General features: G+C 37.0%; 1 protein-coding gene across 10 annotated transcripts in view; it reads right to left on the bottom strand.

Moving 5' to 3' along the window:
• Positions 1 to 16,598, bottom strand: part of RBFOX1 (RNA binding fox-1 homolog 1) — a gene marked incomplete at both ends in the record, with an annotated part of 1,320,957 nt that overhangs the window by 78,596 nt on the left and 1,225,763 nt on the right. For 9 of the 10 annotated variants that reach the window (XM_082490611.1, XM_082490609.1, XM_082490612.1 and 6 more), the window contains 4 exons: positions 2,749 to 2,802; positions 8,707 to 8,767; positions 10,459 to 10,551; positions 16,237 to 16,290. In XM_082490611.1, coding sequence (XP_082346737.1) covers positions 2,749 to 2,802; positions 8,707 to 8,767; positions 10,459 to 10,551; positions 16,237 to 16,290 — 262 coding nt within the window. The remainder of the gene's footprint in view (positions 1 to 2,748; positions 2,803 to 8,706; positions 8,768 to 10,458; positions 10,552 to 16,236; positions 16,291 to 16,598) is intronic. The other variant, XM_082490610.1, reaches the window with a different exon arrangement.

Here is a 16,598-nt window from a genome sequence, read left to right as displayed (position 1 = left end):
ATTAGGGGATCTTTTCCTTTCTCTATTGATCTTGTCTTACGGAGTAATTTAACTCAATTCTAATTTTCTTTTGCATGCGGGGTGCTCTCTATCCAAGGAAGTGAGTTATGTGTATTCAAGTGGTGCATCTTATGAATCTTGTTAAGCTTTACCGCCTTATAGCCCGCACTGATGGAATATTTAATCACAGAAATGAGTTGGCAGATATGATGTACAATACGGTTAAGCCTTGCGGCGTGTGTCTCCACCGGCAATTGAGAAATGGGTGAATTTGCCATTCATCAGTGCCATCCTGACAGCTTTGTATAACCTTCTGGTTTTTTACTTATTTATGAAGATTAAAGGTACTTTAAATCAACAGTTTCTCTGCAAATGTATCATCTTTATTTCAGAAGTGGCCAAATTTTTCATCATTTATTAGGAGGCAGAGGAGCTTCTTGCACTGACTATGAAAGAGTTGGTACAGTTTTAACATGACGGTATTGGAGACAATAATTAAACCAAACAACTAGAACTTTGGCTCTCTTAAAAAATCACATTTCTAATTTTGTAATCTTCAAAAGTGCAATTACTTCCTCTCCAAGTAAGGTGGCAGAGGGGAACCCAAAAAGAAAGCTACGTTGCAGTATTCTATTACAGCATGCAAGAACTGCATTGCTCTTTTACTGTTTCATTTTCTATCGAAGCACAGAGCTGCACAGAGCTCTTGTTTTGTTTTTGAATGAATTACTTTAAAGAAAGTTTAAATGTCTGAGAAAAAATATGTTTTAGTCAATGCAGAAAATATGCATTTGATATGCATTTTAAAAAAAACTCCAAGACTGTCTGCACGTATAAATAGAAAAAAAAATCTGAAATACATGAAGTATCTTGATATAACTTTTTGCTTAGGTGTGGTGGAGTGCATGTCATAATTCATAAAATTAAATTAATACTCTTCTAATGGTAATTAAAGATTCTCATTAGAAGGGCAAACACCTCCCTTGTGTTGGCGATAAAAATGCACTCGGGACTTCAGGAGGTTATACAAAAAAATCAATAACCTGCCATTTTATAATTAAAAGACAAAATAAATGTTAGGGAAAAGTCCAGTAAATTAGGAAAATTACCTTCAGGAGAGATTGAAAATATTGATTTTAATTTACAAACTATGTGAACTCTTCATGCCCTACTTCATGAGACAATTATAAGTCAGATTGTTAATTCTGCATACGTATTAGAAAATTGATTACTGTACTATGGGAATATTATTATATTTGTCATTAACACAAAGTCATTTATATAAAATGACTAATAACTCTTACTTTCTAATTTATGCAGGTTCAGGGTTGGTTCACTAACTACTCAAACGAGATCAATGTTAAATTCCTGCTGTCAATGTAGAAATACATCAAGGAAGGAAATAAATGCTGCCTACACTAAATATTGCAATTCCGTGAATGCCAAGGTAGTATTTTTATTGTACTGTGCCACTTTTACCCTGACTGGAACATTTTCATCTATCTTAGTAGATGGCACGGGATGCATTACAGGCAGCTTTTTTTTTTTTTTTTTAATAAATATCTGTTTGTAACATTCCTGCTATTTAACATTTTTTTGTCTCTTGAAGTCCCTTGAACTAAGGCAAATTTTTCAGCTTTGTCTAGTGGAGACTTGAATATCTCTGTGAATGGACATTCCCCAGCTTCTGTGGGCAACCTCTTCCCAATGCTTAACCGCCACCTGTGAAAAATGCTTTCCTAATACCTGTCCTTGCTGTAAAGAATGTATTTTACAAGTACCTCCATTACCTAAGTGTGTGACAATGGATAAATATTTGGTATTTGTATTCAGTATATACACACCCAGAGAACTGAAAAACGGATCCAAATGGAAAACGCAAAAATTCCCAGAGTTTCCCATGAAAGTCATGGAAGACATATATGATTTTGGAGCCTCAAAAAGGCAGACAACTTTATTACCTAGTAGAAGCATTTGGATGTGAGGTGATTATTTCTTAGATGTAAATTATTAGCTTTCAAAAAACCAGGCTTTTTTGGACTTGCTAGCGATTATGTTTATGGGCAGGATTCAAATTCCTCTGAAAACAACTGGGTTTTGGAGTACAACCAAGTTTGTTTTCAATACTGTTGCTAAAGTACCTGTAGAAACTGTTGCTAGCCATGACTGACTGCCAGTAGAAAAAGACTCTATCTCATTGACTCCAAGTTGTAACCAGGACCAGAATTCGATCTCAGTGAAGGCTCAAGTGATAATATAGATGTAAAATACAAACATTTTAATTTAATTCAAGAAAAAAAACTGTAACACAGATACTCAATGCCTATGTGTGTTTATGTACATGTATATAAACAAAATATATATTTATAGATAGATTATTTTGTTGTTGTTGTGTTGCTCACTACACTTTAATTCCTGGAGAAAAGTGACTGTACCGAAATATAAAATAAAATAAAATATAAATAAAATATAAATAGAATAAATTCTCATGTAAGACTGGGATACTGCAGTACATTTCATGTTGTAGTATCTCCTTCCCAATAAAAAGATCTTCATATATCTTCTACATAAACTTTAGTATGCCCAGGTAACTTAAAATCCTGCATCACAAATCTGTAAATGACTTGCAGATAACGTGAATCAAACAACGAAACCAAACCTCACATCCAATGCATATTCTGCACTTTTGTATGTTTTAAAGAACACTAAAATAAAATATGGCATGGACAACTATAGCGTAATCCTTACCTGCATAGAATTCTGGACTATAAACTGCACCAACAACTGGATTTAATTTCCAGCCTGCAGCAAACATAAAAACATAACGGAGTTAATATTGCAATTAGTGATAATACTGATTTTTTTAATTTTATTTTTGTATAAAGTTATACAGATAAAATGGCTTCAAAAAAGGTCATTTTAATGAAAGTTGAATAGGCATCTTAGATTACTGATCTTTAATATCAGACTCTGAAGCATGGAAATAAGTAATGAAACAAGGCATTCCCTGGACATGTAGTACTGGGGTAAATTATCGGGTGAATTATCTTGACTGCAACGCACAGTTGCCATGGTCTTATCCCCTTAAATTACAGAATTAAGTCAGAACTAGTTCAGGTATCTCTAGATCGTGTAGCACCAGAGTAGATCAGTTCTTTCTCATTGCTTTAACTCTCTGGTTACGAGCCAGAGAGGCCAAACCAATTCATTTGCTGGACATAAACATTTCTGATAAGCATGTGTTAGCGTAGGTTACAAGGCAATCAAATAGTCTGAGCCTTTTGATTCTACTCTAGGAAAAATGAAAGCGTAGACACCGTCTGGACATGTCTATTGTGACGCGAAAGAGATTTGCGCACCGTGGGATCCCAGTCAAATGCCAGACTATTTTCCATTTGCATTTGTACATCAGACTGTCTGCACTGGAACGGGACAATTACGGGCAGGTACCAGCAGCGACTGTCCCGCCTGCACTTCCAGCTGAGAAATGCTGTTAGCTTCTTGCTATAAAGCAGCCGGCAGGTAAGCAGGTAAGCTGCAGTCGCTTTCTGCACAACTCTGAAGTGGTACACATTCACCCACGGCCTTTGTCTTAAAGAATCACCGTCCTGCCACAGCTGGCATGAAACTGAAGCACAGAACCAACAGATGTGTATCGCGTGTTCTGGCCAAACTCCAGCTAATCGCTGTTGTGCCCTTACCCCCGATGCGGCACTTCCAGGTAAGCCCGGAGCGCAGAGGCTGGCTGCAGAAGCGGGGACTGTGTTCAAAGCATACGTGATGCTAGAGAGAGCAACGCTGAAGGAACTCTAGGGGACGGAGTAACAGAACAGCTGGAGAAAACACTGGCAAGCTCCTTAGTGTTCTCAGCTGCGGTCAAGTGCCAATTATTGTGTTTTGCTCAACCACAGGTAGATCCACACTCCCAGTTAACTCCTAACTCCACAGAACGTCCCTCCACCCACACTTTTTTTTTTTTTTTTTTTTTTAAGCATTTGAACAATTATTTGAACTACCGGGACTGAAAAATTAGGGGTTTTCCAAAAGCACACTTGAAGCAGAGGAGTGGGAAGCACCATTTGTAAATGGGAATAAAGAAAAAAAAACCCGAGCAAAAGCTTCTCAAACTCAAGAACTACAGTACTTTCAATAGATCCTGTAACTATGCTGCTATGCTGCTGGAAACAAAATACAATCACAAGACAGGGACAATAAGGCTTTTCAAAATCAGAAGAGCCAAGTTTAGAAGAATTTAAATGCAAACTGTATTGAGGCTTGTTTCTGCCTTGGCCATATCATTGAATGCAAAAGGACAGTAGATCATAAAACCATAATGCATAAGACAACCGAAAAGGTGTAATACAAAATCTCAGTAATAACACAAAAGAAAACTATTCCCACCATTTAAAAATACTCCTTTTTTTCTATCTGATGCACAGTATCTATTTACCAGTAATCAACTGTTCGGTAATAGAGTTGAGGAGCGTTTTTGAAATGCAACTCATTCATAAGTTCAAACAGAGTAAAGAGCAGCACTGTATGCAATTGCTCTGCCAAAGTAATTGCGGTTGCTCTATGTACCTAAAAGACAATTATGGAAGCTGAAAGACGGCCAACCGAGAGGGGTTAAAATTACTTTACTCCTGAAAATAACATAGGATTTTTACCTGACCCTTCAATTTTACATACTACAGGTTTATACTCAGGAATGTCATGGTATAACAAATGCTCTTTGCCAAATTTTCTATGATGGAAAATCATCCACATTTTGAGACTTTCAGTAAAAATCTAACCTTTTAGAGCTTAGGGAATATTTAATATTTCAAATTCATTACTTCCTCAAAAGACCACTGATCAACGCCATCCAAAATGAAAGACTGGACTGAATCTCAGGTCTGTCAGCTTTTGCTGTCGAAGAAGCTGATAGACACTTCTCAGCTTCTAAGTTACACTAAGAGCGCCACAACTTGTCTATGAGAAAGAAACAATCTTGGAAGATGCAGCCTGCTCTTCCCAGCTGAAAGCCACGCTCATCTTTCAGTTCCTCACCTCTCTCACAGTGACGGCCGTCTCACCTAACTTTTTGGAGCTCATACAGGAAATACTTCATTCATCGTGAAAATAACAGTAATTAAACTTAACTTTATCTTGTCAGCTAGCAATGTGCTGGCCCATAGCTGTGTGGGTTAATCAAGTGTGATAGGAGTTGATGCATCCAAGCGAGCATCTGCCAAGTAACCCTACTTCAGCAGCTGGAGGAGGCACATTCTCTGCAGCGGGTGTGATTTTGTGCATTTTTCTCACTGTCACAATACTAATCTCCACCTCAAGTTGAAACTGTAAAAGCTCTAAACTTGAAAACCAAACAAGGAAACAAACAACCCCTCCGCCTGCCCCAAACCCCCACCCCGTGCAGCCATCAAAAGAACTACAGGTTAAGCGTGCCGAAGGGAAGGAAATAATCATACTGCAGAGTGTAACACAAGCTTTGGTAGAAAGCGGGGCAGAGCGATGCAGAGGATTATTTTCACTTCATAGGCCAGGGAGGCACCCGTGGCCGGAGGAATGCTCTGGGGGGAAAGAAGCCCTGCGACGCTGTTTGCTTTCCTCCTGTTTGCAAACAGAGGGGAGGGAAAGGGGAGTGGGAGGGAATTCAACGGTCAGAATAGTCACTCGCTGTGAAACCGAATCTCAAGTTTAGATCAACGGAAGGCTCAAATTCAAGACGCCACAAGCATAAACTTTAACACACATGTATCCCTCCACCGATCGCTGTTTCGTGTTCCTCATCCATTGCGGTGGTTCCCTGAGTCTACTCGCGCGTGATTCTCTGCTCCCCGCAACACTTGGACGAGCACCCTCAATTGCAACACACGTATCAGAAGAAAGCACGTAACTGTGAACAGGATAGGTTGGAACGTCTGCAAATGCCTCCAAGATATTTTTGCCAACAAGTAGAACTCCTGACAACGAATTGATTTGCAAAGAAAAGATAGTTCTACCTCCAAAGCACATAAGGTCAGCCATCAAAATCACCCTGTCTGGTAACAAGCTGGCACAGAGAGCGCTCTCCTAGCAACTGAGCAGTTATTAACTGCTTGTTTCAGGAATCATCAAAAGTCTCTGGAAAGCATACTTATTTCAAAAACCATCTAGGACACAGAAGTAAACCACTTACTTGAATGAAGCTGCATATATTAAAAAAAAAAAGTCTAGGTTTTTGTGCTTTAAGATCTACTGACTTTTGCAACCATATTTACAACATGAGCCCTGTTATCAAACAACCAGCAGTATTCAGGAATGAAAGACAAACCCGAGCCTATCTTTTTTATAAATTACAATAAATATTAGTGCCTGATGTTTTCATATACTACAACAGGTGCCCCAACTGCATTTTGAATACCTGCCAATAACACGTCAGTCACCACATACCCCTTGAAAATAAAGCCACACATTAAAAAGGGAGTTGATAGGCATGCGCAAACAAAAAGCTTCTGGCTCTCTGCGTCAGAAGCATCTTGCAAATGTTAACATGCTTGTAGAAGAACACAGAAAAACTAGCCTTATATGTTATTTAAAAGAAGAGACCTTTACTTTAGTCAGCAATAATCCTTAAAAATCAGCTAAAGCACTAGTTAATTCCTGACAAAAGGATAAAGAACTAGAATCATACAATGTCAGGAAGACTGAGAATAGAAGCACTGATTAAACTAAACGAAGCACCTTGCACGTCTACACGTCATTCCTTCTCACTTGTAATGATTACGCAAGAACAACATGATTCTCCTTGTGTGTTTACTTTAGGGGATCTCAGACATTAAAAACAAACAAACAAAAAGTTACAAGAATCGAAACGTATGAACTACAACCAGAGTCGGCCTTGGTGGATACCCATCAAAAGGCGTGCAAAAGAACATCCTGCATGCAACAACTTGGATGTATGGATCCACAAACACAGATTCTAATTTTTATGCACTAAACAGGATGTTTCATACTTTTGGTGAGATCCGGATGGAACAGGATGGAAAATGACATACACAAAACACTTGAAGTGGGAAGCACTTAGCAGCAGATTGTCATCATTCTGGTTTTGGATATTAATAAATGATAATGTATGATCTAAGTAATCCTTCAGTGCAGGACACAGAGATGAACCTCTCCTAAAACCAGATTCCTAAAAATCTCACAACTCTATTTCCAACATTCCCTTCCTTTAGCACTAGATGTGCTGATATGTAACGTTGTTATTCGCTAATTAACAGTTTTGTAGCCTTAGGATAATATGAATAGAAAATATGTATCATCATTTATAAAAAACCTACTTTTATCCTTTTATTATTACAATATAACAAAGTTCGCAGTATCAGATGCATATAGTTAATTTAGCTCCTTATTGCAACAAAATTTTGTTACGTGATCCAGTCAAGCTTCACGTCTCTTTCATTAGATTCACTGAGATGTTGTAAAGCCAGTAAAAACTGAGATTTTCCCATCTGCGTCATTTGCCCAGTTCCACATTTACATACAAAACAAGGAAGAAAACAGTTTCTGAGAAAGCATGAGCAATTCCAGATTCTTCTTCTCCAGCTCATTTTAAGTAGCTCAATTATCACACGCCAAATGAAAACCATCACTTAATTTTTTCCTACCACGGAGAAAATAAAATAATGACTCTTTCATTAAAAAATAAAGCCACTGTTTGCCCTGGCTTTTAGTAAAACCTCACTGATGAGACCTCAGATATAGAAAATCAGATTCATTATATTTCCAAATGGAAAAGAGTCTAATCTGCCTATGGAAACCTTTACTGATGTATGTGCAGATTTCATCTGCTTTCTACTGGATGGGAAAAACTAAATTAAATTGAAAAGCAAACAATTATAACTACACAGTCTAGTAAAACTGAAAAATGTAATTGCAATTAACTTCAATCAAGGTATTACTGTTTGATGTGTAGAGTAAGGAACTTGTTCAAATTTTCTGAACTAGGAAAGGCAAACAACTCAAGCACATGATCAAACACTGCCAAAGGAAACATTTTTAAAATGTATTGCTTCCAAACCCCTTAAATATCTATGGATTATTTTTCTACCATTAAGGTACAACATTATACCAACTTTGGTCAGTATTAGACTGAATTTTTTTAGATAGCTTGAAATTTAGATTTTTTTTTTTTTTTCCAGGGAAAAAAAGCTGGAAGGGGCACTCAGTTACGGTTTGCCCTTTACTTCTAACAAATGGTGCACGGAAGACAGAAAATGACCTTTGACTAGATGCATGTCTTGGTACTAAAACCTATCTCATGCCTGCCCACGCCATTCTTGTTGCTGGTCTCCCTACCTCCGTCGGCCAAGCAAAACTGATCCCTCCGATTAGTTCATTCATCGCAACACTAACACTGCACAACGCTAGAAGAGAACACTCCTATCGGGTATATTTTCCTATACGAAAGCCACTGCGGTTCAACACTCAGATTCCAACCAGGCAAAATGAGGCACGCTATGCCCACATGGCTGTGAATTAGCTGAACTCGACACAGCCGGAATTTATGCCCAGTCATATCCCGTTTTAGGTCACTGGACAAAGCCCGAGCCGAGGGAGATGCAGGAGGGGCGGACTATGGCACTTCGTCCACCCATTCGGCAGAAGAGTGAGGTTTCGCATGCGTTGACATTACAAGAAAGCACTGAGATGTCATGCACTTACCATTCGTGTAAGGGTTGACGGTCTTTTTATTTGTCATTACACGTGCTGTTGCATTATTTACCTAAGCACATAGAACACTGGATTAGAAAGGGTTACAGGGAGGGTTCACGTTACTATTAAATGCATGCATTATTACTGCTATTAGTCATGTAAAAATAAAATGCAATTTAATTTACAGAAGGCAACAGGTGCATAACAAAATCATACTATTTGTAATTACATTTACTTTCATAACCATTTTAACTTACAAATCATTTCAATAAAGCAACATCATATCATTTAAACTTTAATAAAAAGACATTAAAAGCAAATTAAAAGGTACTGCATAATTTAAGACTTAAGAGCATGCTTGTATTCCATGATAACACTGATACAATAAATACTCAAAACAGAAAAAAAGATTATATGAAGGAACATGCAGTGGAGTAGAAGGGAAAGAGACAAGGTACAAGGAAACAAAGAAAATGTCAAAAAAAGGGACAAACGATTTTAGCAGTGTGCAACATAACCCTTTAGAAGAGAAGTACCATTGGAAAAGCAACATCTAGCATTCAACACTTGGAACAAGAGCCTTTTTCATTGCAAGAATTAACAAAATCATTCAAGCTTGAAAATCACAGCTAACAAAAGGATAAAAAGAGGGTGCATTATTTAACACAATATGGAGTTAACAATCTGAGTAAGATGTGCACGAAGTCATATCCTCAATCCAATCAGTGCCTCCCAGGCTTGCTTAAAACGTACACTCAATTACAGGCGTACCAATATAGAAAAAAATGTAGCATCAAGAAAACTTAATACAACAAGTCAAAAAAATTCACGTGGTATATCAGCGCTAAATACGTGAAACGGCAGATGGACTTCTCCACTTACCATTCAGCACCATCGCCAGCATGGGTATGTATACAGTTACCATGGTTACTGAGAGTTTGGTGAGGGCCCTAAGCGCTACCGTCGAAGGGGGAAAATGAAAAGGCAAAATATGCAACATCTTACTCAAAAGACGACAGCATTTTCAATTGGTATTTTTTTTATTCTAACAAATACGACTGAGGCAGTATTGAAGGGGATCCAGTGGTACTAAAGCTCATTTGTGGTGGTTTTTTACTGGACGTGAATGGCTCAGGCCATCCAGCCAAGGTAGCCTGATGGTTTCGTTAAAAATTAAATGTTAAGATTGGTCGATCTCTAGTCTGGCTTTGTTTCTTTTTCTGGTACGTCTTTTGGATGCTTCTTTCCCAATCTGAATTTTTTGAAAGCCACTGTGGATCCCGCATCAACCCTGCAGCAAAAAAAAAATAAATAAAAACCAAACAAAAAAAAAACCAAAATAAAAAAAACAACTTTTTGTTTGTTTTTGTTTTGTCTGTCACACTTTTTTTTTTGTTGTTCTCAATTTTTTATTTTTTTTTATTTTTTGTTGGCTGGTTTTTGGAATCTACTGCACCCATTGATTTACAAAACATCCAAAATGATAACTTCAAAAGATTAAAGCTTTCATTTTTTTTTTTCAATTCTGTCATCCACCTTTCAGCAATAATGATAATAATAATAATAATAATTACAAAAGAAATAATAATAAAAAACCCAAGTAAGGCCAATTCTCTCTCTTTATATATAAATATATATATAAACAATGGGAAGGGGAAAGGGGAGCACACAGAAGACACCAATGATGCATCTGAAACAACAAATGAGAGTGAAGCAGACATTTATAAAAAAGATGAAAAGGAAAATATTTTGAACATGCACCTCGATTTTACGGCCCTCTACCACGGTGCCGTGTAATTTCTCCCTCGCCCTGTCCGCATCAGCACTATTTTCGAAAGTTACGAAACCAAATCCCTGCATGCAGGAGGGAGAAGGGGGGAAAACAACATGCACATTATTATTTCAGTCAATGACCACTTGTTTGCTTATGTTCTCTCTCTTTAATTTAATATTTTCTTGTCCTTGCTTCATTTCTGTAACATGCAAATTAGAAAAATTATAATTGTATTGAGATGTGCAATAAATAAGCGACAAATGTGAACAAATTTTTTCTGTCATCAGTTAGATAATACCCTCTGAGAAATTCAAAGAATGATACCAAAAATACCTTTCTACATGTCACTACAGAGGAAAATAAATCTAACAATAAGAAAATGAGATTAAAATAAATTACAGTGTCTTCACATAGAAAAAAATGAACTAATGAGAAAAGAAAATGAACCACGTTTTAATGGCATGCAGATATCTCACTGAAATAAAAAACATGTGCACAAAATTCAACACTGAATGTCAATATACTCTAAAACATTGCCTACTTAATCATGCTGTTGTGATCGTAAGAAACATTGTTCCCATGCAACACTAGGGTAACTTAAACTTTTGTCAAACTACACAGCCTTTACTTATTTTTTTATAAAAGAAAAAAAGAAAAGAAAACCACCAACAAAACAAAAGTACCTTTAGAACAAAGTATAAACTTTCTTGTATTAACAGATCAAATAAAATCACATGATGTGAATAGAAAAAGAAACTCTGATAAAGGAATAAAAATGCAAACGCTTCGAATAAGTTTAATTGGTTCGTTTACTATTTATGTATATTACTTTCCACATGTAGAACATGCAACTGGTAAAACTCCAGAATCCCGTGTCAGTGGGACTCGGCAAATATGAAATTCTGCCTATGGCAAATGTTTTGCTTTATAATGCTATGTTAAATAAACATTTCCATTCCTACTAAAATTCCTTTCCTTGCGCTGAGTTAAATTAAACACTCTTTACAATGGTAAACAACAGACATGGAAAAAACCTTTTGGAAACATACACCAACCCTTTGAAGTAATTCATTAGCACCGCAAAGCCTTTACGTGCTCTCCCAAAGTCATCCAAACAAATAAGCTTCTACACACTGGGTGTTTGGGAACAAGAAACATTAGCGAGTTACACACAGCCGCTTTATAAAGAATAGGCATTGCTGCACACTTGACATCCTACTACAACCTTTTTCTTTACTGTTACTTTAGCTTGAGCTACGGAGTTAAAGCTTCCCTCTGTGCTGTTCCTCAGCAACAAGCCATGCATCATGTCTCCTCATTCTCCAGTCCATTCGCTAAGTTTTGTGGTCAGTATTCACCCACTTACTCTCTGCAGTTCTACCTATTACCTACGCAGTGACCGATTCAAAAAAAAAAAAAAAGGAAAAAAAAAAAAAGGAAAAAAAAAAAGGAAAAAAAAAAGGAAAAAAAAAAAGAAAAAAAAAGAAAAAAAAAAGTAGTGAAGATGTTTATACATTTATTTATACATTTTATACAAAGAAGAGAGCAAATATGAAACTAAGGCAAAACTGACACCAAGCATCGAGAAAAGCAATGGGTATGAACTCCAAAATTAATCAATCGGCAAAAAGAGTTAAGAAACTAACAGGACGGTGATGTAAGTTTTTGGGGTTATTTTACCTAATCAAAGAACACATTTATTTATGCCAGTTTATACCACAGAAAGTGACGTTTATATGCAGTCGCAGTTTATGTTCCGTTCTCTTCACAGTAGCTTAACCACAGTCTGTTCCTTTTTTTTTCCTCTTCTGAAGGCACACTGAAGCCTGAGCTCAGAAGTGCTCTATCAGCAGCTCCGTTTCTAGCTGAAGCCATTCTCGGAACACCTGATTCCACGCACTTTCTCCACTCTACCCTCCACAACTTTAGCACAAAGCCATGACCTCCCTCGTCACAAGACACTGAGGTTGTAACTCTCTTTTCCCCAAAGCATCAGGAGCGCTCAAGAGAAAGTCAATCCCGCTCCTCGGTACTAATCCCCATGGTTTCGATGCCTGCAGAGGCTTTTCTTGCACCTAAACCCATGCTCAACTTTAAACCTTCATTTCTTCTTCAACTGCTCCCTCCCACCTTGTAAAAGTTCCTTAAAAAAACCACAACCAAACATCCAAAGCTCATAATTTAAGATGCCATTAAGAAAATTTCACAGCAGGAAACATCAGCGGAGCCATCGATCCAACCAGCCTCGCTCCATGCAATAGCACAAACTCCACCTCTCTTTGTTCTCCCCTCTCCTCCCTGCCGAACAATTGCCCCTTCTCAGAACTGCAAACATTTGGGGGGAGTTGTTTAGTCAAAATCTGGAATTGGTCGTCTTAGCTCACAGCACTACCAGTTAATTTTTTTCAAACAACTGAAGGGAAAGATAAAAAACCTAATTATATTAAAAAATTAAAAAAAGATATCAAGTAGAGCCACAAGCCAAGATATGACGGGAACTTCAAAGATTCTGAAAAGAATACTCATTGTAATTTTTTAATTTCTTATGTTGTACTTATTCTCATAATTAACACTGTTTAAATTAAGCTCTTATTATTTATGCAAATCTTTAGTTTTACCTAGCTGACACAGAAACTCAATCACAAAACAGATTCATTCATCACACATTCACATATCTACACAAACACGTTAACATTAATTTTACATGCAGCTGATGCAACAGCTACCTTAGCTTAACATCCCATGTATTTTATTAAGCAGTGATGTAAGTTGTTGCATTTTATTTTTAAAGTCCGTCAAATGATTTAGTAATAGCTAAGTTAGTACACGAGAAGGTTCTGTTTTAATTTGGGAGGTGCTTTGGAGCTCTTCTTATATTTACATATATTTCTTCAAGTGATACATATGAATATAGATACACACGAAGAGATTTATGAAAGTATATACGTAGTATATAGCTTTATAGAGCACTGATTTACAACTGTAAAAAAAGAAACGGTACTTGTTGATGTTTCTGTCTCTTTGCAGCCTTGCAACTGGGGCCGAGACAGAAGCCGTTTGCAGCTCCATGGAGAGCTTCAGTGCTAAAAGAGCAGAGCAGCAGTAAAACAGGCACAGAGTAACAGAAGCTGTATTTCAAATTGTCCTTCCAAGACGGGCGGTAAACGCAGAGAAAGGCAAGTTACCAGCAGTTTTTAACGTCGCTTTAATCAACAGCTTCAAGAACGGGCAAAGGTAAGCCTCGTTTATTTAACACAGGTTGTAAGAAAGATCTGCGCCAAAACAGCACTGACATTCTTGCAATTCTGATAAAAAGAAGAGTTTCAAATGCCGTCAGTGTTGCCGTACTATTCTAGCAAAAGTTACCTTAATTATTATCATGCCCCCAAACAAACAGAAACTTGTAGTGTGGAACTTGTATTATTTTAGGGTTTCTTTTATGGAAAGACTCCCTTCTACGCAATTATTTTATACTTTATGGTGGTGCCGCAGCATTATGTTTTTTGAATCTGCAACTCCATTTTTCTTAACTATTATGGTATGAAAATGAGCTTAATTCTGCTGGTTTTGCAAGATTTTTTTTTTAAGCGTTAATTATTGGAATAAAAAGAAATAAACAAAAACGGAAACAAAAAGTATCTAGCAATTCGTTTACGCCAAAGTGCAGCTAGAAACAAACTGGAATTTTGATCCTGTGAACTTTTTTACCTGTACTCAGTTTGAGACCACTCTAGTAGTCCTTTCAGTTTCAGTGGGATTTTATGAAAACATAGATAAGCACTGCCAGGAATGGGACTTTAATCTGGTGCATCTTAAATCCTACAGAATGGACATGAAATGATCGGATTAACAAAAAATAATTAAAAAACAAAAGGCGTTCCTCTTATGACTAATCCTGGTTTTTAACTTTTTATTTCATTGCGAGAATCTAAAGGTACTTCTGCAAATCGAAACGCTACGTAGCTGCGCCTGAAATAACTCTAAAGCAGATGAGAAGCAGCATGCACAAGCGCTGAGATGCATCGCAGAGCTGCCTTCAGTATCTGGAGCAGCTTACTGGGAGCCAGCTCGGAGGCACCAACACAGCACTGCAGAGCGCAGAAGGATTTAACGGGGGGGTCTTAGAGCCTCTAACGCAGAGGGCGTACCTGAGGCAGTGACGTTACCAGCCCACCCAGGAAAAAAACGCTCCCTTGCAAAATCCTTTCTACGAGCTTGTTTTCAGCACAAGGATGTTTTCACTACTGGAAGATCACTATTAAAAATACTCAATTCAGAAATACCTCCTCACCCCACCTCCCAATTTTTTTACAAAAGCCTTGCACTTATGCAGTCTGATGTGCAGACGCGGTGGTTTAAAGTCCTACGTATGTAAGATTTAAGGGCTAAACAAACGTGTACACCACCACCCCGGCACACGTACTCAGTTCCACTCTATTTCAACAGAACCGATCACAGGTGGCAAGCGTGGGATTGGGTTTTGAAATTTATAAAACTATCCAGTAGCAGCAGGTTCTGGACAACACTGTCTTTTGCAAAGACTACTGAACAGTCGTAAGTTAATGCTAATAAATTCAGCCAGAGCAGGAGGTCCTAAGCCACCAAATTCCATATATTTCTTTTTTTTTTACTGAAAAAGCAGTGAATGTTCCAATTGGGTTTGGGCTAGCAGGGAAGGGTACTAATTAATGAGTGTCAGAATAACTTTGAGTATAACCTAGGAAATTTCAGTTATTTTATTAAAAAAAAAAAAAAAAAAGTGATGGCTTTAAATTTAGAATATAAATACAAACACATTAAGGGAAAAGTTAACACAATTAAAATATATCTGATTTACAAAATTAAAATATATCTGATTTAAGAGAGATTCATTATACATCTGATTCTCAAAAAATTACAGATGACACTGTATCTGTAACAGGAAAAGAATTCCATCGTTAATAATAAATCATACATGAGAGCTACAGGAAGGCTGAAGCATTGGGGGGGGTAAACATCCTAGTGTGTCTGACGTGGGAGGAAAAAGAAAAAGATATCATGCGTATGACACCCATAAACCCTTACAATGTAGCTGCTATCGTAGGTGAAGCATACTGGGCTACAGTTTTGCAGCAGCTAACGATGCTAGTGCAGTCATAGCCATTCGATCTTGCTTTATTTCTTAAATATTGAATAAATTGAAGTATGCATTTAAGGCAAAGTAATTTTCAGAAAAAAATAAATGTTTGCAATACAATAAGAACTCTTTTAGTCAAATAAGTGTTAAAATAGATTGTTTTCAAAGGGTTGGTGTACTGAAGCTTTAACTAAAGAGGAAAACATCTGCACTTAGATAATCTAGAGCAATCACATATTTTCTCAGCTAATTACTAAAGAGGATAGTTATTAGGTATCATTATCATCTTTCATTTCAATAGGGGAAAAAATACCTGTACTAATACAAACCTGCCTACAAATATCTGTAAGTATGGACTCATCTTGTGAAATAAACAAGATAATTACCATTGAAGAATACAGACAGCAGAAATCAACATTCCCATAAAACAGATGACAGTTTAGAGTAGCTAAAATTACCCCCTTTAAAAGATCTAAAATGAGTCCAATGATTTTCATACTGCTTAGGAAACTGCATGACAGCTCAGAAGATGTTTTCGCTAACATGGAACTTCAAACGTTATTTTTTACAGCAGTGCAGTTGTTTCCTTTTACTCATACAAATACTTTAAACAAATTAAAAAATTCCATGGGTGAATTAAACTGCTTACCTTTGAGCCTCGCTCATTAAAAATAATTTCAACATCTAAGATTTTACCAAATTGCTGCAAAGAAATAGAAAAGTTACATGAAAATAAGATAACTTCAACACTTCTATCATATACAGTACAAATGTTTCTTTCAGAAAATGGTGCAGCACATAAAAAATTTAAAGAATATAAAATCAAAGATAGTCAAGCACGAAAAAAGACACAGTGAAGAGAAGCCAGATCAATATCGCAAATAAATCGTACGTATCATTACACTTGTCACTATCATTCCACAGATGCATTTATGAACTTTTAAGTTCCGTGAAACCACCTGACAAAGAGGAAATCATCATTAAACTGTGATCACAGGGAAATGAAAGTCC

This window comes from Vanellus vanellus (genome assembly GCF_965231255.1).
Source record: "Vanellus vanellus genome assembly, chromosome: 14".
NCBI lineage: Eukaryota > Metazoa > Chordata > Aves > Charadriiformes > Charadriidae > Vanellus > Vanellus vanellus.
This window is presented reverse-complemented; position numbering and strand designations above follow the sequence as displayed.